Here is a 26,862-nt window from a genome sequence, read left to right on the forward strand (position 1 = left end):
CTTAAGCCTATACTGTATGCAGTTTCTTTTCAATAAAAATAAGGAAACCAGTGGTTTAAAAAAACAAACAAACAAACAAAAAAACGTTTAATGGCTCTTAAATACAAAGAGCAAAGGTCATAGTTTGTCTAGAACACAAATATATGGAAATAAACCTAACGATATGTGATGGTGCATGCATTTACTAGCTCAGGATAATCGTGATGTGTGCATTTTAAGTAGGCATGGTTATATATTACTTTTTTTTTCAGCGTAATCTATTAAATGTTCAGTTCTGAGCACACACAACCGTCTAGAGCTGCCACAATTATTTCAAGTACTTGAATAATCAATTTAGTTGATTACCATTTTAGAAACTCAATTGCTCAACATTTTTAAAGCAACCATAAATGCATGAACAAAAAGTACTGGATCGTTTCATTCGCAGCTATTTATTTATTTGCATGTTTATTTTGAGTTTCACTGGGATAATGCAGTTAATACAGAAGAAGGAAACCTTATGCACATTTATGTAACGTGTGTTGTTGATCATAACTTTTTTTTTTCCCAAGGAGGCAAGATCTGTTATTCTTGGATACTGTTGTAAACTGTATTCATAACGCTATAAAGTCCCTTTATCACTTACCTCTTTCTAGTGCCGAAATCCCTCTTTATCTGGATTGTTCTCCTCTTCCCTTTTTCACTTACCTCTTTCTAGTGCCGAAATCTCTCTTTATCTGGATGGTTATCCTCTTCCCTTTTTTACTTACCTCTTTCTAGTGCTGAAATCCCCCTGGAGCTGAATTAGTTTCCCCTTCCCGTGATTACATTGATGGCGGAACTAAATGTGCATGCGTGCTGTGTGCATTAGAATTTCCACATAGCAATGCATTGAATCAATGCTTTCCAATGGGGATTTTGAAAATGCTGGCCGTCCTTGTGCAAAGCGTGAGGATGTCCAATGTTGTTTTTCATTGAGTTAAACTCTGTGAGAAAGCCTGAAGCACTGTAAGACAGCCATTGTCTTTACATTGTCTTAACCCTGCAATGTAAACATTGCAGGCTTCAGGGGACAGGGGCACTGCACCCAGACCACTTCAATGAGATAAAGTGGTCTGGGTGACTATATCACTTTTTATATTAAAGTACAGTCATAAGGGAGGCAGCAGTCTAGTTTTGCCCTTTGCAGGGAATGCTTTTGAGTCAACAAAGTTCAATGTTTTTTAAAATCCTTTAGCACAACTGATAGCTAACTTTTAGTGGTCTGATTGTGCTAAAAGTGAGGAAGTAGCAGTCAATCCTTTAAGCACTTCATGGGAGGAATGCATGCTCATTTATTCATTTCTATGTAGCCTTTTAAACTATTGGTGTGCCCTCTTTGTGTCACATGACCGAAGGCTAGCTTAGTATTTCTGTGTGAAGTTTAAATTAGTTGAAGTGATGTTCCTTTGTGGCTAATTACCGTAGTTCTAAAATAGCTATATTAGCTATATATTATCAAGGTATTGACAGCTTGTGGTTCAAAGGAAACATTTGTCAAAAGATTATTTTTTTTCTTTCTTTTCAGTCTATGTAACTGTGTAAATGTGTTCTGCACAGTACGTACAATGAAATGTGTATTCCAGAATGGACACATGTTATTTCTGTGTGTGTATATGACTTTATAGAGTGACCAGATGTGGTTAGGAGTAGTTTTTATGTGATTTTCAGTTTATCGCTCTATTGTGCACCTGCGTGAATAAAGTTGGCTTGAATAAGTAACACTAGCACAATGAAAGTTCTCTTGCACTCCAGGAAATGGCATGATTCAAGCTGGATGTGCTCCTGACTTGGCATGTTTAACACTGTGTATATTCAATTCTGCATATTCTTATAGAGAGATTTATATTGCTTTGCTAATGATTGCCTTAGTTGCCAACTAATTATTTTCACTTGAAATGAGCAATTAAAATTAGTAAGTAATTACATTTTGTGTGTAGTTAGCATGTATGCAAATCCCACTCCGGAGACACTTAAAGACAACTGCTGGTAATGTGTCATTATCAGAAGTAATTCTGTAACACGGCCTCTGCTGTGATCTGCACAATGAAGCTTTTTGTCCCTGATGATGCCACCATACTTACTCCACCTGTTTGTAACTCATTCAAGAACTGAACTATTTAATAACTGTCCCAGGGTGGTTCCACTTTCTCTGCTCTTTAGTTTCCTATTACAGCACCAATTATCATCAGTCTCTGTGAATCTCTCTAGTTTATTTTTCTATGCTCAGGAGTCATATTGGCGTTTCTTCTCTCTAATTTAGTCACTGGCTTATGATGCATACTGGGCCTTTTGGAAAAATAATGGGGCACATTGAACGGGATAGGCTGGGAGGGAGCCTATTGCGGTATGTCTTTGTGTGACCACACTCGTGGTTTTCACCATGAATCTTAAATTGTGCCGATCGCAACCCTGGAATTATGGTGATAGGTACTTGTAGCAATCCTTGTGTACCTTCTGTTGTTCAAGCTTTAATTGAACCTAAAGTGTACATGGCTGCATCTTATAACATTCCAAGTTAACAAACTGTACATGTTTTGAAGCAGTAACATCTCCTGTAACAAATTGATAAGAATGAGAATCTGCCCAGTCACACTGGATCGAAAAAGCTGTTAAGGTGTGCAAAATTTGGTTAAAATGGTGCATCAACAATTAATTGTACGGACTATACAATTATTAGATTTGGTTGTGGTGGATCTGGTTGTATATAACATGTATCATTCAGTGCCATACCATCAGGCGACTGCTTTAACATCAGTTATTCTCACATACATTGTAATAAATATTGGAATTGTATATTCACCAAACTCTGAATTTTCAAACTCTGAATAAATCTGGTAGAAGGCAAATTGCAACATAAATCCACAATATTTTGCAGATGAACCCAAATACTACCTATACTTAACCACTGGTACAAGCAGCTTGTTGACAAATGCATACCCCCAAACATTTCCAATAGACAAAGTGGGACACTTCAATTTTTGGGATGTGAGTTGGTGTGGCAGGGCTGTTATTACAAATTTTAGGTGATTTACTGAAAATAATTTATGTAAATAAAAAGATAATCTAGAGTAAGAACTATGTATCTTGTGTACAGACTGATTTTAACTTTATTTTTTAAGACCCATTACCTGAGTATTATTGCTGTTGAGCTCTGTTATACAGAGCAAGCATATTGAGCTCCCAGAAAAGACGAACATTAGGATAGAAAAGAGGGATTTGTGCATTTAAATTTTTTTTACACCAAAATATTCCTTACAGCACTTTTTACTTCACATTATTTTTCTGTTCCCCTTGCCATTGTTAGTGTGTCTTTTCCTTTTTATTTTTTCCTAACAAAATGGTGCATGTGCAGAAAATATAAAGACCTTAATAATGTAATTACCTAAATATGTTTTAATTGTTGGGATATGTTTGATACCATTGTTCAGTTTTGACCCAACTGAATTGTAGATATTTGGGTGGACCAAACTTGCAAGCAGATGGCTGCCAATTCTGTCTAATTGGACAGAATTCGTTTTAAGCATTAGGTAGCAACAGCAGGGTGGATAAAATGTATTGTACACTCTCTTATCCTTTTGGAAGATATATTTCCTTTGATGATTGAAAATTATTATGAATGTGGTCCAGATTTTAGTCTTCAAATGCTCCTTTATAGTCTAAGTAGAAGCATACTTTCACTTAGTGTGTAACCCCTGGTAATTTAGCAACAGGCACCATCTTAAGTTGTTGGGGTCATACTAGGTGGCTTTATCAGGAATATTCAGAGTAAAGTAATTTGAGAGTTGTCTAATCTGGTACTCTTTAGGTTGGCTGCCCCTGGATATAGATATACACACACTCTCTCTCTCTCTCTCTCTCACTCTCTCACTCTCCCACTCTCAAAGTAGAACATTCTTCTAATACTAAACCATACACCATTCGAACTTGGACACCCCCAACTGAATAACTTGCAACCTACAGGCTTCTAGCAGTGTTAATTTTGTCGACTATCAATTTCAGTCGACTAAAATTTTTGAGATTTAGTCGACTAAAACTAAACTAAAAAAAAATCAGGTGACTAAAATACAACGATGACTAAAATGGCGCTTTAGTCAAAAGATTATGACTAAAACTAAATTGAAGTTTGCTGCCAAAATTAACACTGGCTTCTAGTAAGGAAAATATTAATTGATGGACTAAAGTATCATCCAATTTGTCTTGGGCATGAAAGAGTTGTCATTATATGTATGGTGAATGGGAAAGAAATTTAATGACACATACAGCCCTGAGATTGTCCGGAAAATAAGCCTTTGGACAGACCGTTTTGGTATTTTATTCTTAAAATGCCCTTTAATATTGTAATTAAAAAACAAGTCAAAAAGAGGGAAAAGGATGGACTCAATGAACTTAAGATAATTTTTCAAGGACAAAAACAGAATGCCTGATGTTATCATTGACCCCCCACCCCCCCTGCATTGTTCTTTGCAGTACCTGTGAATGCCAACCCCCTCGTTCTTTGTATGTTTTATGTAAAACGAATGTCCCTAAGAGCTTGCAGCCTTGATCCACTTTTATTTCCTGAAATCTTGCTTTTGAAATGGCGGTGGGTGATTTGTGTAATGAGTGTTTGTGGCCTTAGATACAGCAAGAGCTGCATCTTCCTCAGGCTGTGACCTTTTCACAGCTCATTATAATCAGACGTTGTTGTGTCACTAACGCCTCCTCTTGGGATGTATTCTACTTTAATCCCAGCCTGAGGGTAGGAGCACAATTAAAGAGCCATGTCTTTCCTCACCTCCCATCCCAGGAGCCTGTACAGTAGGCCTCCAAAGGCCATGCACACAGAAAATGCAATGGCACTTAAAGCTACAGAACTCACTTAGAGTGCTAGCCTCTCGGTCCAAGACTTGAGGACTCTTAATATGCTCTGACATCTCCTGGGTAAATGGGATGGGTCATTGCACAGGGTCAGGAATGTTCTGTTTCACACAGGACATCTGCCAGTCCAGGTCTCTGAAGGGAGGACTAAAAAATATACATATTTATAGGTTTTGGGTCCATGCTGGATGATGCTATGCCCTTTGACCTTGGGGGTTGGGGAAGCATAGAGGTTCACTGAATACAAAATCAGGGCAGTTAAAATTGCTTCTGATTGTGTATGTAGAAGTCTGCACTGTGTCTTAATAATAGTGACTTCCAGGACTTATGCTGGGTGGCTTTTCTCTGCATCCACTGTATAAAGGTATTTTGTGAACAGTGAGATATTGGGTAATTAGATTGCAAGTTGCGTAGGTCAGGCTGGGCTGGTGCTTTAGTTTGCTATTTAAATAAATAAGAGCATATTGTGTTATTGAGGCCTGTGCTGTGTATTCTCTGCCAGGGAGATAATCTGATTATTGCTCTCACTATTTAATGCCGGTCTGGGAGGCAGCTGGTGATGTTTTAATGAAGCTGGAATTGTATAGTCGGCAGCGCAGGATAATCAGAAGCTGCAGAGTCAGAATCAAATTAATAATTCATGTCATTAAAGTGTGTAATTAATTCGAACAGTCCAGATGAGGGAAAACCTTTTCGGCTTTAGAAATGTATCCCGAGGGTTTGGAGAGAGATGCCAAGCGGACAGGGTCTTCTTTTGGGGGGGGGGGGGGGGGGAGATCTGGTAGTTAGAGCACACCAGGCCACCCTTTTTTGTAATGACACTATTTGACAGATTCAACATTCCTTCAGTTTTAATTCATCCGCAATATCCAGTTACGTATGATCAGTCCTTGTGTCCCAGGTGTCTGTCATATAGCTGTGTCGCTCAAGGCGTAGAATAACCAATGCTTCTCTTTTGCCGTGGTATGTGTGTAACTTCACTTTTTCATTTGTATTTGTTCACTAGTGGAACCACAGGGAATGTCTAAATGGGGGAATGTTTTGTGCATGATTTTTCTTTTTCTTTTTTTTTTTTTAATTTGCAGCCTTTTAGATTCGTTTTGAGAGCAGCGCTTTTTATCCTCAGCAAATCTCTGAAGTGAAGGGATTTGTAGTCTAAAACTAGTGTTCTTTGCTTGAGAAGATGCTGTTTACACCTACTCTGCCTTTAAGGTTGCAATGGCTGTTACCTGAATCCTTACAGAAAGCTAAATGGATCACTTATGCTCACTGCTGCCCATTGCTACTAGACATTGAGTTCAGAGACAGTGGGACTATACGAACTCCCTGGGGCCTTATAGAGGGCTGAATTGGAAATAAAAGTGGCCCTGTACTACATTGTGTCATTATAGTGCACAGATATACATACGGAATTGAAAAAATTCTCCTACATAATGCGTGCAGTAGACTTAAAAATAAACAAATAACTTTTTCTAGCAGCTGTATAATAGAATCAGGGCTCCAAATAGTCGCACTTTTGGCAGGACAGACCCAATTTTAGGGTCCTTTATCGATCTGTCCTCAGCAATACATTGCAGCATTAGAAATGCCTGTGCTGTGCAGCAGGCAGAGAGTATTTCAGCTGCGTTCCCGGCATGGTCTTGTAAGTTGTGGGCCAGCCTGGAGGTTGTCTGTTAGCCTGTGGTGCTTGATGTCAAGCTGACATGCTCCCGTCACTGGACTGGCATGCCCACTTCACAGGCAAGTTATACCCATTATGTGTGTTACTAGTGATGCAAGTCCACTCCATGCATGTTGAAGTCCCAGCAACCTGTCGCTGTTGCTCACCTGGCAGACGTTTGCAGAATTTTCAGTAATTAGCATGCTAAATGGATGTTGCATCTGAACATTTTATACTACCCCTGAACCGTGCGCTAATCCTTGCATTCTGGCGTTTATGATCGGACGCCTATTACCAAAATACATTACACAACATCTTCCTTCACAATTGTCCCTTTCTTGTTACCTTACCTTACTCTCTTATACTCTTTCATCCCACTCTTCCTACACAAGCCACCTGTTCAGAAATGTAATGACCTGTATGTGTCAATACAGAGGGCATGTCTTGCTTCTAACCTCCGTTGATTTGTGTACTAAATCAATAAAAAATACTTTCTCAAAGCAGGGGTACTTATTATTATTATTCTTTTTACACCTGCAGGATACTTCTCTGTAAAAGGTTGAGAAGCACTTGTGTGGACTGCATTTCACATGGTTGGCCATACCCTTAAAAGCGTTTATTTACTCTTTCGTTTAACAGCTGTATGTGTTGTTCTTGTCTCAGTTGTCTGATGCATGCTCTGCATCCTCACAAAGAGGTGTACCTGTGTTCCAGGGCTGTGATTTGTGAGCCTGTTCAGTCCCTGAGAGCAGAGGCAGGCAGTCGGCTCATGGAGGGCTGAGGCAGACAGGCCGACGGCTGACAGAGGGATGGGGCCAGCCGGCTCATGGATTGCACCCGGCTAATGGAGAACTGAAGGAGGGTGCGAGGCGACCGCCCGGCTGACTTAGTATGGTGGTGAGGAAGGGAGCTGTAATCGCCTTGCAGTGATGCCGGGAGCCGGTTTATGACGTCACCCTGGCCCCTGGCTCACTAAACCGTGCGCAAGAGGGAACTGAGCAGGGAGATGACAGCGACCCCAGGGAAACCCTATGCACTCCTGCTCTCCCAAGGACGGGAGACTGGGTGGATTTATATTAAAAAGTAATTATTTGTGAGTGAGTAAGTCTGTCTGTGAGTGTGTGTTACCTGTCACAATGTGTTTACTCACCTTTTCCCACGCCGTGCTGGTGATGCTGTGGCTGTCCCTTCCTCCGTGGCCGAGATCATCAATCTTGGGGATTTCAGCCAATCCAATGCTTCCCCATAGGAATGCATTGGGAGGCAATTGTGCATGCATGACAAAATGCCACTGCACCAATTTAACTTCTCATAGATATGCATTGAATCATCATTAACGTAGGTGCTGCTCAATGTGAAGCACTGACCCAGGAAGCATCTGTAGAGGCAGTCTAAGTGACTGTTGGTAGAGGTGTCATCAGGCAGCAATGTAAACACTGCCTTTTGTCTTTTACATTGACAAGCGTTCAGGAACAGGATATAGACTTTAGAACAACTACATTAAGCTGTAGTAGTTCTGGAGACTGTAGTGTCCCTTTAAGATTTGTATTTTTGATTGTTGATTTCTCTGGCCCCTAACTTTTCTAGCTAGCTCCTAGATTCCAAGCAAATGTGTCAAACCCTGCTGTATTCACCCTATATCCTGATCTAGCATGTAACACATTCTGTTGAGTTACGTGCAAAGCGCAACTGTTGGTGCTAAATAAAATTATACATATATTCCACATCTCTTCTCCCTCCAACGAAGCCTTCTAATCCACTAGACTCAAAGTATCACTTAACCGTTCAATCGCCCCATTTTCTCATCAATCTTACACTCTGTATCCCATTTTTTCTTTTATTCCCTCCTTCCCACCCTGACTTCACCACATTACCTCCTCTCCTTTTCACCCCTACTTACGTAGCCTGTAGCATGTGCTCCATCCCATTCAAAAACCCTCATCTGCTCCAGATGTGGCTTAATTTACTGCGACTCTGCTAATTACTGTAATTAAGGATTAATTACTGTTAATTACTTTCACATAAACTCAACGCCAGTCAAAAGTGCATAGCCTTTTGAAAGCTGCCACACACATGCAGACACATGACGCTGCATATTATCCAGAACAGGGAAAGGTTTCTGCAACTGGGATACACGTTGTCACTTCACTGTCACCTGAACATGTCTTGTGCACTGACTGATGACATGGAGGCTTCCCCCCAGTGTCTCCACTCAAATGCCAGGAAACTACTTAACTTTGCTAACAAGACATGTGGCATTAGAGGGACAGCACAAGGTGGGCTGATCCTTACATTCTCTTCTAAACTCCTGTTCTTTTGTCTGTATCTTTTGTGGACGATTGTGAGCTACAAATCACTCAGTGGCAGCCCATGCAGGGCTATTCAGGGCATGTATATTTTATTTTATTTTTTTACATATTTGATCCCCCCTCCCCCCCTCCCCCCCCCCAAAACACACAAAACAAGGTGGCTAATTTACCAATGCAAAAAAATGTGTTTGCCGGGGCGTATCTTAGTTGCAAGTCGTAACGGACGCATGTAGCCACAGCTCCTCTGAAATTTAGGCCATAGCAACTAATTGCATGACCAAAAGGGATACTCCGTAACACAAGCCGCCCTGTACAATCTTTGGCTCCAAATAACCATCACAAACCGTCTGATACTCGCCATCCACCGGAGCAAAGACGCATGGATGTGGCCTCCATGAGTCTAGATAGCGCCTGGACGGGAATGCCATTCCCTCGATCAGACAGAGCCATATAGTCTGATATCGTACAGCAGCTCTCAGGAACTGACCCATAAAATCCTGCAGGACCTCTGGTCTACCATACAAGTAGATTTCCGCACCATTACTGGTGATCTACACAAGGAGCTCCATGCTTTGGGCAAATTAATTGAACAGCTCGAGACAAGAATGGATGAAATGTGAAGTGCCCATAATGATGTGATAAGCAAATTAACGGCCATGGGAACCACCCACAACCATCTCATTGAGTGTAAGGCTGATGCAGTGGACCACTCACAACACTAAAATATTAGGGTTTCTCCAAGTTTACCCGGTAGAGATGCTCAGAGCAGTATTGCCAGCTATTCTGGAACAGTACTGGCTGATTGACAGGGCCCTTCATCTCCCCAAGCTGCAAAATCTCAGAGGAAAAACCATTAGGGATGTCATCATTATTTATTTTTATTTTTGCGGCAACCATAATGAAACGCTAAGAGTCCACAGCACGGCCAAGATGCTAAGAGACATCAAATACAGGTGGTGCTTCCCAACTAAGCTGCTCATCTGGCAGAACGGTGCGGAAAATCCATAGCCTCACTGGTGGAGTTCTTCCGACTGCTACAGTCCTGGAATATCTTTTCCGGCTGAAGCACAGGCCTCACATAAGGAGACCTCCATCTCTAAAGTGCCACAATCCTGGCAAAGATTCCGCTTGATCAAATTACTTACTGCACTGGCTGGAGTTTTCCTTGACTGATGCCCTCCTGATCAAATCCTGTGTGGGCCTCCGTTGACGCCCTTCACCAAAGATCTGAACTACAACCAGTTAAAGATGTCCCACCGCAATCCCACTTCTAAACTCTTAGCTTAGTTATTGCTATTCCATGTTCCTTTTTCAATTGATGTTATATACTCGTGACTTGCAGCCACAACTTCTGATACCCCCATATCGTAGAGTGGATACCTTGCTCACTTCTAACTGTTTTCCCCACAAATATAAAAATTAAAAAAAAATCATATGTAGACTTAGATCTGCTCAATAATCAGCAAAAAATGATTGCCCTTAATTTTGCCACCAGAAAAAACAAATTGAGATGACACATTTAAGACTAGAAATAAAGCCTTCCCTTCTCCTCCCCCCCCCCCTCCCCCCCCCCCAGTGGGTCCTGCTCCTCCTTAACTGTACTACTTAACTATTTTACTTTACTTGTGTACTTTTTACTGTTCCGAGTTGGTTGAGTATATTAAAATTTCCAGCATGCAGTGTATGCCTTATCACAGTGCCCACAGCAGAGGGCCACCTTCACATTACCTACAACAATGGATCAGATGGAAACGGCCTCTTAACGCTATGGCGCCGTACACTTTCAACTGCCTCAGCTGCCCCCTCAAGATTTGCAATTATTGTTGTTACCGTCTATATAAGTTACATGAAAACTATGTTGTCACTGCATGTACACATTGTATGTGCCATTGAAGAAAATATTCAATAACGATGAGATAACCGGAATAAAAATGTGGTGGCAAAGTGCTAAATCAAAGTCGCTATGGAAACCAATAGAAAGTCTGTCAACATTTAGCAGTTGGCCCATGAAGAGCGCCTATTTTGCCTTCATAAATTTCATCCAAAGTAAGAGATTTGTCATTGCTTGAAATTTGTTCCAGATAATGTGATAGAAAGGTATTAGTCATTTTGTGCATGATGTGCCTGAAACATGTTGTCTAGTTTTTAAAACAACTGTAGATCACAGTAATTTGAAGGTAATCTTTTCCTTAAAGAACTTATTTATTTATTTATAAAATATTTTATCAGGAAAGATAAATTGAGAATTCTCTTGTTTTCAAGTATGTCCTGGGTCCGCAAATCATTGCATTGTTACATTAGGGTACAATAAAATACAAAAACAATATTAATGCACAATATATACAAAATGTAACATAGAACAGGTAGGAAATATATAATCAACCATGCATTCTGTTTTGAGGTATGTAAAAAGGAATCTCTTAAAGGACTTTAGGCCTGGGGAAGATTTTAAAGTGTGCGGGAGGTCGTACCATAATGTGGTGCTCTATAAGAAAAGGAGGATCGGGCTGCTTTCTTTTTGTATTGAGGTAGACTAAATGAAGTGCTGGTACTGGATCGGAGGTTATAGGAGGGTGGAACAGCTAAGGAGAGCATTCTGCTCAGGTAGGGTGGAAGCTTCCCAGAAAAGTTCTTAAACACAAGGCTGGAAAGATGAAGGGTGCGTCTGGATTCCAGCGACAGCCAGTTTAGTTCTTTTAGCATGTCACAATGGTGGGTCCTGTAATTACATTGTAGCACAAATCGGCAGATTGAGTTATATTGAGTTGTATTGAGTTTATTAAGGTTGGTTATACTACATCCAGGTGCATATACTACATCCCCATAATCAATGATTGGCATCAGCATTTGCCGTACAATCTCTTCCTTTACTGTAGGGCTTAGGCAGGATTTGTTTCTGTACAGGGCACCTAGGTTTGGATAAAGTTTAGATGCAAGCTTTTCTATGTGGAGGCCAAAAGATAGATTGAGGTCTAACAACGTACCCAAGTATTTGAAAGAGTGGACTGCGGTTAGTGTGCTATTTGATTTTGTTTTGATGGATAGGTGAACTTGCCATAGGATTGGCCCTTTTTTATGGAATTTGAATAGCAGTTATAATTATAGATGTGTAATTGTCACAAGTCATATTTGTTTACTCCATTATTAAGTTTATCAATTTTTGACATCAATAGTTTACTGTCAAAATATTATTGGAGTTCTCCCTTATTAGTCATGCAGTCACGTTTTTCTTTTCTTTTTGTTTTGTGTGTTTGTTTGTTTTTTTGCAATATTTTGCAGTTAGAATTATGTTTTGCAAAATTTATACATGGATTTTGTTTTCATATTTTTTTTATCTTCATATACATTGACGTAGTTTTTGTAAAAAATGTATTATTTGAATAGTTTTCTAACGTATATATGACGAAAATGTATAGCTTAAGGAACAAGAAAATTCTGCAAGCACCTTGTTATATTACCAACTCTATCGGCTTGTGAAGCTTGTATGGAATTGTAGAGGGCAGGATGGGATGGTTACAAAGCTTAGAATTTATTTTATTCTTGATCAATACAATTATTGGCATTTCTGGTAGACCAATATATTAGATCTTTAGAAGTCCCTACACACCTGTTCTACAGACACGTTTACACTTACATTCTCCATACTAGCGACATCATAAACCTGTCTCCATTAATACCACGGCTCGACTCGGCTGAGCTCGCGGTTTCCAGGGTGCTCTCTAAAAAGTGTCTTTTGGTTACCTTGGCTCATCATTACTGCAGAACTTTATGATCACTGCTTTTCATTACCAGCCTACTCTGTTGCTGTAACTCTTAAGTGTCTGTGCTGTTCTTTACTGAAACTCTATTTTATTATGGCACCTCATTACCACAATTCATTACCCAGCCAGCACATCGTGACTACTCTTGTATAAGCGCTGTTCTTTATTGCCATACTTGTTCTTTAACCCAACCTGATGCCGTCACAGGTAGTCATAAATTAGCTCTTATTTTCCTATTATTATTTATTATTATTATTTTTTTTTTTATTATTCTTTTCTATTCTCAGACACTACACATATTAAATACCTGGGTACAGAACATTCCCGCTGATTTGAAAGGCACAAAGTGCGTTCCGATAACCAGTTTTTAATGCTACCGATGATTTTACTTTTTGATAAAAAAAAATTCTAAAAAATCTTTGGATACAAGGCATTTGAAACCTGTACAATAGGATGTGACTTTTCATGACGAGTTCCCAATTTTTCTCTCAGCACTGGCTCCTACATTCAAGATAAAACAAGTTTAGTTTGTTCAGGGTTTTTTTTTTTTCAGGTGAAATCTGGTTTCTAGGTAGTGTGGAATTTGACCTTTGTGCCACATGCTCCAGGGATGTTTAAAATGTTTGGGATACTTTAATATCTGCCGTTAAGCCATCACTGTCCCATCAGCCAGATAGGTCAGTTTGTTATTCTTGCAATCTCTCCTGCTTACTTATAATTGGTATCTATTCATGCACACGGTTTTGTTGCCGCTTCATATTTACTTGTTCTCCATTCTAAAGAAATATGTTTGGCTTTCTTCTTTAAAGTATATTTGATTGAAGTAATGGAGGACCTGCGGGATCTGTGCCCGTCCAATTTAGCTTGCCACCTTAGTGAAAAGATTCCTAGATATTGTATATTTTAAAATGAAAGCGATGTACTTAAACATTTTTTGTAATAATAAATAAATACATTTTTAAAAAATTCAATAAAATTTGTAAGCAATGGTTCCCTTAATGGTTATATATTGTTGGCGAATATGTCATTCAAACTACCAGGTGTGTTTGTCTACACATACCCCAGTATAGTGTGTGTGTGTGTGTGTGTGTGTTATATAGAGTGCTCATTGGTAGGGTGCCCAATCTTTACATAAGTTTGGGTACGTTTTTAATGCAAGTGATACATGGTTGTGGGACCATAATCCTAAAGCAATTGTTACTTTTCTTGCCATGAGTCTAATTTTCATACAAGCCACTTCCTTGGTCTAGCTTAGTCTGACTCATTTAATTTCCTTTAAACTCGCCCCCCCCCCCCCCCCCCACCTCACTCCTTTCTAGCTTCTTTTCAAATTCACTGTTTTTCTTCTATTCGTTATATCCCTCCTCTTTTATCTCTCTGCTAGTCCCCCAATATCCCTCCCTTCTCCTCTGGCTGGATATTTTCCCAGCAGACTCCAGTAATACAGTATGTAGAGCTGTGCCCCAGCTCTCAGCATGCAGCAGACCAAATTATTCTCATGTATTCATGAAAAGCTGCCACAGATCCGTCCCTAACACAGAAATGGCCTTTGTTAGTGTTTCTCAAGTGGATTGGCACAGAGAGCGACCCATGCAATTTGGCTTCGAAAGAAAGAAAAGATTTAACCGCGTCACCTCAAGGAAATTTTATTCCTAACACGCAAAAAATACAGATATAGCAATTTGCCTAAATTGCTGGGGTTTTTATTGTACAATTCTGATTATTTTTTTTCCCCTTCTCCCTTTTGACACCAACACGAAGAGTTTTCTGCAGGCGGCGGCCGGTCTGTTCTGGTATGTTATTGTCTTCAGATACGTGAACGAGCGAATGGATAATGACAGGAACAGTGGAACGATACCGATCGGAGGGGAGCCGGAGCTCTCGATCCATCACAGGCCCTCTGTGCAAAATGGAATAAACACCAAGTCACACTGTATATACATATTGTATATACATTTCCACTCCACAGTAAGAATTAAGACAAAGGATGTTAGAATTTAGAAACATGCAATCAAACAGTATCTCGACTGTAAGCGATCTGTTCATAAACCACGATTAACGCTTTACCTTCCTATTGATTTCCTTGGTGCTGATTCTAATAAACAAACCACATGGTTGGTAGTGTGTCTGTGACAAATTACTTTCTAATACATCGGTGACCTCACCTGCACTGTGTGAATTAATACACTGGCTGGTACTTCACTTAATGCCCTATTGAATTCTGGAAGCCACTGTTGTGTGTGTGTGTGTCTATGTATGTATATAATAAAACATTAACACCACTGGAATAAAAAAAAACCTTTACACTATTGCATGCTTGCAAATTAGCAAAGCCTACTTTATAGCATGCAGTAGTAGTCAGTTACCTACATTGCTATCTGCTATAAAAGCAACATGGATGTTGACTAGAGAGCGAACTGAAAGAATATTAGAGTCCTGGTCTGTTTTTGTGTGCATGTAGTATCAACCTCCATTATAAACAAATATTACAATTAAAGGGAAACTGTGTGAAATCCACATTTCTTTACCCTACACCTGGCCGGCCGCCTCTTATTTTTTTTTTTATTTTTTTTTTTTTAGCCATGTGTTCGTCATTGTTATAAGCATTGTTCTTTAGTACTGTCAGACGTAATGGAGAGAGCATGCAGGGAAGAAGAGAAATGAAAGTGTTTCTGTTTCTTCTGATCATTTGCAAAGTTTGCCCTGATCTGAACTGGATTATGATGTAATTTGTTAAATCTTTAGTATCAATTTAAACGAAAACGAAGACTCTCATGAAAATTTAGAAAATGAACCTGCTTGCTAGGTGATATTCAGAGTTTTGTGTGGCCATCATGGGTTTATGTTAAATAGATTGAACTGCACATGTTGCAAATGTTGCTCGTTTACAAGCTAGGCAACATAAATCTTAAATCTTTTGACCATTTTAATAGCCCTAGGGGTCTGTGCTGGACAGCCTTCCTTAAGGATATATAAACAGTGTTTGCATAGGCTTGGCTTTATAAGTTAGTGAAACATTGGTTAGCAATTTTTGCTTGACTTTAAGATGGCGCATTTCTACATTGTTACACTTATATTAGTGTTTTTTTAATTTATTATTATTTATTTATTATCCAACCAGGGAAGATGTACAGCAACAAAAATTTCAGAATGGAAAGTAACCATTTCATTATGTTTAAAGCCTTAGCTCTTTGATTTTGTCTTGTTGATTTTGTTTTTTTTTTTGTGGTCTATTAATATATGGAGGATAAGTAAATAATGCATTGGTTTAGACTATGTATGGTGTAATTGGCAGGCACATTAAATTATTAAAAGCTTTTATTTATACAAACACAGAATTATTCACTAAAGAAAACGGTCAGGAATTCAAAGTGCATTTCCAATTCAAGGTGAAAGTAGCCAAACTGGAAGAATAGCTGACGTGAAGAATTTGTCGCGTCCAGCTATTTTGGCCTTTACTTTCAAATTCACGTTTAATGTACTTTTAATTCCAGATGCTTCTCACTTCAATGAATAAATCTGGTAGATGAGGGACCAGGTCCATAAGTTTGTTTACAAGTGCAGCTATCGTAGATGGCAAAGTCCCAAACAAGAATAGGATATCTCTGATGGAGCCCTTCTCTATCTTTACATACTAAAGGAATTAGAGCCCTGGTTTGGGAAAAGGAGTCACTTGGAGTGGTACATCGAACTGTCCCCCTACAGTCGGCACAGGAAACAAGCCAATTGTACTAAAAACTGACATGTTTTTAGCTTATTTCGGATATTTTAATAAACCTGCTCCTTCTGTTCCCCGCCATTCTAGAATCGCTATTCCTTTCAGATTCTGCGCAGGATTGTTTTCTCTAGGCGTTTTTGGATTGTTACGCATTTTGTTTTTGTTACTGACTGTATAATATTCTAAAACCCTGAGTGAATTTTACACCAAGTGAGCCTTTATTTAAATCCCCTGGTAGTCTTCGGGAATTCTTGAGATGCTGCGTTTCTTTCTCTTTCTCTCTTTTTTTTTTTTTTTTTTTTTCCCCCTGCTCTTTCAACCTGGTTTTAATTTAAATTTCATAGCCTTTTTTCATCCCCTCCTGTTAAAGGAGATTTTCCTGTGAAAGGGAGGTCTGGGCCGCACGCAGCCCACATGCATAAAAGTATTTCAAAGGCAACCAGTCTACAGAAGGCTGCCAGATAGTCACAGACTGAGAGAGCACAACAATGTTTAGTGTTTTTTGTTTTGTTTTCTACGTGTTTTGTTTAGGTAACTCTGGAACACTGATGGAACAGTTAAGTGTAGTATTTATTCCATTAATTTCGATTTTGCTTACTCCAGATCTAGCACTTTAACAGTAATTTGATGCAGATTTTCTTTAATACATTTTATCAGTAGATAGTATTTGATATACCGGTTACTAAAACAAAACAAGCAACCCAAAATAGATCGAACATATTTGCAACCTGTACTTTGCATCAGTGCATTATCGTCCTGATGTGCATGTTGTGCTTTTCAATGTAAATGTGTTTGTTTTAACATTTATCCAGTATTGACGGTTCATTCGTAAAACTGGCAAAATTGTTTGATCTGAAACATTATATAGTTATATCAATCAACAATATTTCCATAAATCATTGTTAGGAAATTCTTTGTTATTAATTTTGGTGTTCAGCTGCACCAAGTCGTCGCCCTCATCCCTGCTTCATTTATAATCCATAATGAACATTCATCAACAGTGTTTATTTCACCTAACCTGGGTGTCACTGGTAGGCTGAGAGTGCTGGGGATTTTGTCCTGCTTCGTTCTGACATTGATAAACCCCACTATTCGCATTGTATTGCACATTACTGGTTTTATTGCACTGTGTGGCGTGTGTGGCAAGCAGTTAATTGAAATTGTCTAAACTAAAGAATGGCTACAATGTTTCAGGACCACAACATACAGCAGGACTTTATGCAATATACATGATTTTGCACAGTCTATTAAGGCATTCTCCTCTGTCACAATGGAATATTTTTAATAAATATTGGGACTTCATGATGTAGTGGGGTTTTATGATTATTTACTGAAACAACTGATAACACATTAAAATCATCAGAACTTGACTTTGCATTTATTCTCATGTGATAAGGTGCCAAGGGGCAACCTTCCAATAGTAAATGTGTGTGCTATATATTGATCGGTGTATTGATATAATATAATATAGAGAGAGAGCTATAGCTATAATATTGTGTGTGTGTGTGTGTGTGTGTATATATATATATATATATATATATATATATATATATATATATATATATATATATATATATATATATTAAACAAAACTATACTGTAAAAGTTAGTTGCACTATTTTTATATGTAGATTTGATGTTGGTCGGAGTTGATGGCATGTGTAAGTATATTAAAATAAAAAAACAATGCAGTGCTCATCCCTATCTGAAAATTAATCGGTTGCTTGTTGGAACAATCTATTAGGAGATGTTAATATTTCCAAGTCTCATGAACATTCCCAGGTGCAAATTTCATTGTTCTGTGTATTAGCAAGAATACATGGCAATCCATTATTTGTGAAAGGAGACTCCTAGTGGACACTATAAAGCATTGTATCATAGGGCAGTAGGTTGCAGTTACACTGTCAGTATTGCTGAGTTCTCATTATAGATCACATATTGTCTGAGCCAGGATTATACATTACATACATTAGACTGTTTTAATTCTAAAAGCAAGATCACACTTATTGGCTTGAATATACACCAGATATAAGCTATGATTGATCATTCTTATGGAAGGCACTCAAAGAGAGTTTGCTGTTGACACAGTCTTTGACATTACATACGGGGGACATTTTATGTTATATGTATGAGAAATTAAACATTTTATTTTTTTTAAATTTTCACTCTTTCTCTAAACCGACACATAAGCAGATCTACTAAAGTGTGAGTTTGCAGCGATTTAAAGGGAATCTAGAATTACAGTCCAGAATAGTGGTGTGATCAGCTAGGTTTTCCAGATTTCATATCATTCCAGATAATTACGTTTTTGGTGTACAAAACTGAGAATGTCATGCAATTTTTTTTATTTTTTTCCCCCAAAACCTGTGTTTATTCATTTACTAATTTATTTTTATAAAATATATATTTTTCTAAAATATAAAAACACAAAATCAACATGAGACATTTGTGCCAAAGTACTTGGTCACCTTCATATACTGCAAGGAGGGATGGAGCAAATGGTAAATATGGTTACTTGAAGCTCTGCTGGAGGAGTGAGACAGAGGGAGCTATAGTGCCAAGAATACAGCTTTATATTCCTGGCACTATATTATCCCTTTAAAACCTACTGATTACTCCTGAACTGCAGGCTGCCCTATCAGTATAAACATGCAGTCCTTTTCATTGCTGTCTACCTAATATCCAATTCTGAGTTATTTTTGTGATGTATTTATATTTTTCTTAACTGAAATATCCATTTTTGTCTTCCTTCAGTACTCAGTATCAGAGGAGCGCAAGAGGAGGAACCTGCAGATCCCCAGCTAATGCGGTTAGACAACATGCTTTTGGCAGAAGGTGTTGCAGGTCCAGAAAAAGGAGGTGGATCAGCAGCTGCAGCAGCAGCCGCAGCTGCATCAGGTGGCGCTGGATCAGACAACTCAGTTGAACATTCCGATTACAGAGCAAAACTCTCCCAAATACGACAGATCTACCATACAGAGCTGGAGAAATACGAGCAGGTAATTTGTGCTGGATGATATGATGTAGACTTTGTCGTGCAAAATTCCAAAGGTTTAACCCATTAAAAGACCTCTAGGATTAACTTTTTATGGGGGTCCAGGTGTTATTTTGATGCAACCAGCACACAAAGCTCAACTCTGTATTTTACATTTCTGCTATGCCATCCATGCAACTTGTGCATGTGTTGTGTGCAAGTTAAACACCTCTGTTCCCTTTCTACCCGCTCTAGAGATAGTTGTAGCCGTGGCTGAGTATGTGTGTAGTTTTGCTGTACATGTGATGACTGGAAGTGCAGCTGTAGACTATACTATGTATCTGGACATATACATAGTATAGTGTTCCTCAATTAATAACTCTGTCTTTTCCTTATTATTATTATTTATGAGCAGGGCCGGACTGGGGATACAAAGCAGCCCTGGAAAAAAAATCTGTCAGCCCCATAAGTCATTGTGTCATATATTGTCACATGTAATATGTAAGGCTATATATACACAACATAAATATAAATTTATTTTTCTAATATAAAATATTGGTCCTTTCAGAGTAAAACGTTTAAGTATACAGTAAGCATACTCACATGCAGACACAGACAATCTGACACACAATCTCATTGATACACAGCCTCGTAGACAAACAATCTCACTGATATACATAAGCTCATTGACATAAAAACTTAAGCTCACAGATGCACACACATAGGCTCACTGACAGACAAGCTCACTGTCACACACGCACACACATGCTCACTACAGAAAAGCTCACTGATACACACATGCCTCCTACAGACAATCTCACTGACACACACAAGTTCACTACAGACAAGTTCACTGTTACACAAATGCTCACTACAGACAAGCTCACTGTCACACAAAGGCTCCATACAGAAACGTTTGTAATAAACATGGTCTAGATATTCTGTGGCCACCCTTTACTTTTTCCTGCGAAAAGTCATTGGCACAATGCCACAGATATGATGATATGCTTCTAAAACCTCGCTGTAACGGGATCTGGTTATATATGCAGTGGAGAACCCCAGGCTTTATCAAACCGTTCCAAAACAATCTGACAGAATTCATGAGCGATATGTACTGATTAGTAGAGCTATAACCAATGACACACGTACACACACAAGCTCACTCACTAGCAGGCACACACACACACAAGCTCACTCACTAGCAGGCACACATGCAAGCAAGCTTACTCACTAGCAGGCACACACACACCGCTTAATATAGTGGTTCTGGTGTCTATAGCATGTCCCTGCATGCTTTTCAATGTAAACACTGACTTTTCAGAAAAAAGCAGTGTTTACATTGCTTCCTAGTGACACCTCTAGTGATAGTCACTCAGACTGTCACTAGAGGTGCTTCCTGTGTCAGTGCTGCAGTGTGTCACCTACATTCAGCGCCATCATGCTTTGCATGGAGGTGCTGAACGTTTCTCATAGAGATACATGGATTCAATGCATCTCTATGAGGAGATGCTGATTGATGTAGCGTTTTGCAGCCAATCCTATGGCAAAACATTGGATTGGCTGAGATCATCAAACTTGATGATCTCAGCCATAGAGGCAGGGCCATAGTGGCACATAACTGATGGCATAGAGAAAATGCACAGTGTGAGCGAATTCGGTGATTTTTTTTTTGATTTTTTTTCTTGCATTTGCTAATGACTTGTCTCTGATGTCCCCATCAATGAAATATCAGGGGACAAAAGAGGAAAATGGTGTGTGTTGTGTGGTAAGGCTGTATTGTAGGGGGATGGGGTAGCTGCTTGTGGATTTGCATTGGGGGGGGGGGGGCTGCTTGAGGGGTTGTGTATCTGTGAATGAGGTTTGCAGTTTAGTGTGTGGAGAGGGGTTGCAATATGTCTTTGCCTGCAGTGTGTGAAGAAATATGGGTTGTAGTGTGTAGGGAAATAAAGGTTGTAGTGTATGCAGAGATAGGGTCTACAGTGTTTAGAGAAGAAAGAACCACAGTGTGTGGGTGGGACAGGGGCAGTGGTGATGGAGGGATACTAGGGGCAGTGTATATATTTATTTTTATTTTACAAGGAAAACTGCAATAACTTAAGTTTATTCCACATTCCCTGAGGCTTACATTTGCCAGGAAGGAGGGAGGGGGGAATCCTGATCCCGATCCCTGGTGGGAAAAAGCTGTATCTAACTGACGCTGGATGAAGTATCAAGAGTGCTGCTGTGGTAACCCGCACCAACGCTCTGATACAGTAGGAGTGCAGATATAGTTCTCTACCCACAGGAAGTGCAGACAAACCTTCCGATCCCATCCAGCCACCATGGAGCCAGCTTCACCAGGGCCTGCCATGAAGATCCCGATGTCCAGGTCGTGCTACAAGCAGAGAATGTAAATGAAATGCATGTTGCTCAATGATTACCCTACAGTGTTAGTCTCAGTAGAGGGAGTCTTCCAACCAGTCTGCCACTCGTGCTAGGCATCCTCTCAGACATGTAAATTCATTGGTAAAAGAAAGGTGGTCTTTGGGTATTACAGAGAAATAATGACATGTACTCATCGTGCATGTGAACCTTCACTACTCGCAGAGGTTCAATATGTCTTTGTGTGAGCACGTCATTCTCCCGTCACAGCAGGCAGAATTTAAATTTGGAAATCTGTTTGGATGGTTGTAAAAACTGCAAAGGAAGAACTGTGGCCTCGCTGTTAATGCTAGTTTTTAATCACTACTATTTGTTTTACATTTACAGTCACAATGTAACAGCCCTTTTCATGGTAGGATGGTTTTATGAATATTTTGGCATGATTGCATGGATATGTTTGTGAGCCGCTGTTAAAGTAACCGGGACAGGCAGTGCTCCAAGCTAGTTTTGGAGAGTTTGTGCCTTCGGCTTTCCAGTTACTAATCTAAAACCGTTCCCTGATCTACTTGTTTGCATATTGTACATTGAGTTCTAATTATTATATAAATATTATTTTATCTTGCATGACTTGGATATGAAAACTGTTACTTGAATTTTACCTCCAGCCTTAGATCGCTTTCATTAGAAAAGGGACAAGAGAAATTGCCATTTTAGCAACATTTTTTAAACTTAAAAAATAAATCTATTTTCTGATCTTAGTGTTTCAAACATTAATATTACACAGGAAAAATGTTTTATTCATTTTCAATAGTAAAATGATTTCCTACCATGGATTAGTGTTGAGATATGTGGTATAATTTAAGTGCGTATGTATGCAGCAAATTTTCAATCACACTTGGGGAATATATATTTGTTATTGTTTTTAACCACATTCTAAAACGTGTATTTTTGCTTTTAAGTCCCAACAGTGGTTTTAAAGTAGAAGTGTCAAGTCTGAAATATTTGCACAACCCAACTGTCCCCCACGAGTAAATTAGCATTTGGGTTGTGAAAATGACAGAATTAAAATAAAAGCAGAAATGCAATACAAATAGAAATGTAAGCATAGATAATAGGCCCAAACACGACTTATTACAAATATTGTCTAATGGAAAAAATAAAAAACGTAAGAGGGCAGGTATGCAGTTTAAACTAGTTTACATGGGACCAGAAAGTCAAAGGGATACTATAGTCACCAGAACAACTACAGCTTAATGTAATTGTTCTGGTGAGTATAGTTAGTCCCTGCAGGCTTTTTGCAGTAAACACTCTTTTCAGAGAAAAGGCAGCCTAGGGACACCTCTAGTGGTCACTTTCAGAAGGGTACTAGAGGTGCTTCCTGGGTCAGTGCTGCACAATGTGCATCGAGACACTAAACTTTACTCATAGCGATGCATTTATTTAATGCATCTCTCTGAGGAGATGTTGATTGGCCAGGCTGGTGACTTCTTGCCTCCTATGGGATAGCATTGTGATTGGCTGTGATCATCAATTCTGATGTTAGCCAAGGATGTGGATCAGGGGCAGAGCCAGCACCAGCAGACTGGAATAAAGGTAAGAGTTTTAGCATATTAACAGGGGTTCGTTGGGGGAGGAGGGGCTAGATGGGGGTTTTTAATACTATAGGGATTGTGTTCCTGACCCTATAGTGTTCCTTTAACCCCTTAAGGACACATGACATCAGTGACATGTCATGATTCCCTTTTATTCCAGAAGTTTGGTCCTTAGGGGGTTAAATAACTGGTAATATATGTATAGTTGTGCATGCACATATTTTCCGCAGGTTACTGGATAGTACAGGAAGCAAGGATACAGGTGGGTAGTTCCGAGTTTTGAGCTCTACTTTTGTTGATTGGTTTAACTGTTGCAATTTGAAAGAATTTGAGTATATAAGCAGGCAACATAGAGCCAATCATTATGGATGTTACAGTCGGCAGTTATTGATATAATGACATTTAACTTCTTGGTTGGGTAAGAGATTTTGTTATTGTCTCTCCTGTGGGTTCTTTTGTAAATGTTAAATTCTGTTGTATTGTTGAGCCATTGTGAGATGGTATGTTCACTGCCAGCTTCTTCCTCTTTTCTTTTTTGTTTTGTGTTCAGGATGAATGAGGTGGCGCATCCAACTAAAGCTCTGTTACAAGCTTTCAGTGTGGACAATTTACTCTTTCATTGTCTGGTTTTATACTTGTGGGCTGAGAATGGTTTTAGGGTATATTGTAGATATTTACAGTAACCTTCTAGAAATTGTCCAGATTGGAAAGATAACTGTTCAAATTGCCTGTAAAATATTTAGCCTTTGGCACATTTTGTTTGTTTATTTGTGCTTAGGAGCTGCAAATTGCTTCTTCTGAACTTCAAATTACAGCATGCGTCTTGATCTCTCGTTTTGTAGGCCTGTAATGAGTTCACCACCCATGTGATGAACCTGCTGCGAGAGCAGAGTCGGACTAGACCTATCTCTCCCAAAGAGATTGAACGTATGGTGGGAATCATTCACAGAAAGTTCAGCTCTATTCAGATGCAACTCAAGCAAAGCACATGTGAAGCAGTAATGATCCTGCGCTCCCGTTTCCTGGATGCACGGTGAGAATCAGGGAAATGGGATGACACTTGTCCCATTATTTATTTTTTGTACCCCATCATACAAAACAGGAATACATGAGTAACATGCACACAGTGGGAATTATATTGTATTTTATGTATGTTTTACAGAACAGATTGCTTTTTGTTTGTTTTTTTAATTTAGGTAAGGAGAAACATAGCTGAACTAAGGGTCATATAAGCACAAACGTTGAGGCACATCTACCAGTTTTGATGCAAGCTATTGTCCGTGCAGACAATATATACGATACCATGTTTGTTTCTGTGAATGGCAGCGTTACCTAAATGTTTATGCTAACGCTTGTCCAGCTGCAGCATAGGATTACATCAATATTTCTCTATGCTTTTTTACCAAGATACCACGTATAACAGACTTTTCAGCTAGGTGCACCTGGTTCCACATACCTTATTAAATAAAGTAAATAATCAGGAATCGTACAGCTACTGAAGAACCCCTGGCTCTTTTAGAAAAAAACATTTGCTGGTGCGCAAGTTTGGAAAACCATGATCTGATTTATATACAGTGGAGATGAGACTTAATTTTTGAGATGGCTTGGGTTTATATTACCCAAACTAGATATGCTTGCAGTCTTTTCTACGGAGTTCCCAGTTGCTCATACGCAATAATTAAGCAGTTATTGCATCAACCAGTTAAGGACTGGGTTATGTTGTAGGAGCTCCCCTACAGACTAAATCACCTGACCGTTATTGCAATGGAAATGCTTCAGCTGTTAGCAGACTAAAAGTCGTGGATATTTGCAAGCCACTTGCGTTTTCATCTTGCCAAGATTTACTTGTGTTTTTGTTGCAGGCGGAAGAGAAGAAATTTCAACAAGCAAGCTACAGAAATTTTGAACGAATATTTCTATTCTCACCTCAGCAACCCATACCCCAGCGAGGAGGCCAAAGAGGAGCTAGCCAAAAAGTGCGGCATCACGGTGTCACAGGTAAAGAGATGATTGGGTCATATTTCTTGTTTTGTACTCCAATTTATAATAGGTAGCCTATTTTTTATGTATTAGCAAACGTAACATACAACAAAATAAACGTATTTAACCACTGTAGTCCACATTTTTAGGAGACCTCAAGGAGTCCATAGATAACAGATTACATTTTCATGCTGGAGGGAAGTGTTCTGTGCTATTTAGCATTTAGCATTGAACTATATTATATCTGCCTTGGCAAAGAATAAATAATGTAACTAAAAGAGTGCATTCAAAAGAGAACTTACTTATATCTCTATCTTCCCCAAACCGTGCAGGTTGTATTAAGTTACAAGCCATGTGTGTTGTGCACCTATAATGGTATTGAATTAGAAACAAAAGCTTTACAAAAGAAAATTACAGGTTTTGTTTGAAGTATATTGTTTGTCTGTAAAGTGATTGTATCTTATTCTGATGCATTTCCTGCTGCTTGTGCCTTGGAATTACGATAGTTAACATTCAAGAAAAAACAAAAAACACCTAAACAAAACCGCCACCGTTACCTATTCCTTACTAAGATTCAGGTTTAATGAGATGGAACTGGCTGCTGTAATAGTAAATAGCTATTTTCTTCCTGCTCTGCAAAACAGCCAAGGCTGGGGAATTGATTCAGTGTTCATTAGTTGAGACTGGAACATAGTATTGATTTCAGTCCTGAGCTAATTTTAAGGATGAGATATAGTAAGGGCCTTGGTTCTGAACTACATAAAAGTATTTTCATTCCACCACTAAGCTGATGCTAAGGAAAGGGTATAAAAGCACTCATTCTAGTTCTGCTTAGAATGCTCGGTTTTCCAATCCAGCATTCAGTTATTAACCTCCAAGCGTTACCTCTCAGCCATGTTCTCCACTTTGTCCTAGAAGCAGTTGACTGCAAGAGGTTCTTAAATCCAAACATATGTTTAATTTATTATGCATGAACAATGCTCAGTGAACTGCCTTTGACTAAAAGCTTCTTCAATGACAGCATCCATTTAAGGCCAAAATTCTGTTTGCAGCACTGAAAAATGATTTGTCTTGAGCCCGGAGTTGTCCCAAGCATTGGATCATAGTCCAAACTCTACCACTGAGATAAATATTTGAGTTTAGATACACAGTCCATCACAAATTTTCTTCAAAGCTAAGATTGGTCAGATGTCTGTAAAGACCCCTTCCTAATTCTAGATTATTATATTTGCTTTACAATACGTACATATTTCATTTGCCTTTACAAAATTATTGATTATACAGTTTGCAGTGTATACAGGAGGGAATCCTGGCTCTTGTGTGCCACCAACAGGTAAGATTTATTGTTTGCAACACAAAGTTAATTGTTCTCTCAGTCGCTTTCTATCAATCATACAAATTGTTTGGCCTTTTAGTGACGATTACAGTGTTATTTCTTCCTGTTTTGTGGTACGGCAGAACTACTTTTGGAAATTCAAACAAGTGCTGTATCCTGCACAGAGCTACTTCCAGCAATATAAACTAGTGCTGGTTCTGGCATACAGAGCTACTTCCTGCAATATGAACTATGATTCTGGCATACAGAGCTACTTCCTGCAATATGAACTAGTGCTGGCTCTAGCACAGAGC

At 39.0% G+C, this 26,862-nt stretch overlaps 1 protein-coding gene across 4 annotated transcripts in view; it reads left to right on the forward strand.

Moving 5' to 3' along the window:
- The window catches only part of LOC134567964 (pre-B-cell leukemia transcription factor 1), a 132,265-nt gene that overhangs the window by 76,639 nt on the left and 28,764 nt on the right, over positions 1-26,862 (forward strand). For all 4 annotated transcript variants that reach the window (XM_063426143.1, XM_063426144.1, XM_063426145.1 and 1 more), the window contains exons 3-5: positions 19,081-19,325; positions 24,096-24,286; positions 25,116-25,251. In XM_063426143.1, the coding sequence (XP_063282213.1) occupies positions 19,081-19,325; positions 24,096-24,286; positions 25,116-25,251 (572 nt within the window). The remainder of the gene's footprint in view (positions 1-19,080; positions 19,326-24,095; positions 24,287-25,115; positions 25,252-26,862) is intronic.

The sequence above is a fragment of the Pelobates fuscus genome, chromosome 7, assembly GCF_036172605.1.
Source record: "Pelobates fuscus isolate aPelFus1 chromosome 7, aPelFus1.pri, whole genome shotgun sequence".
Lineage (NCBI taxonomy): Eukaryota > Metazoa > Chordata > Amphibia > Anura > Pelobatidae > Pelobates > Pelobates fuscus.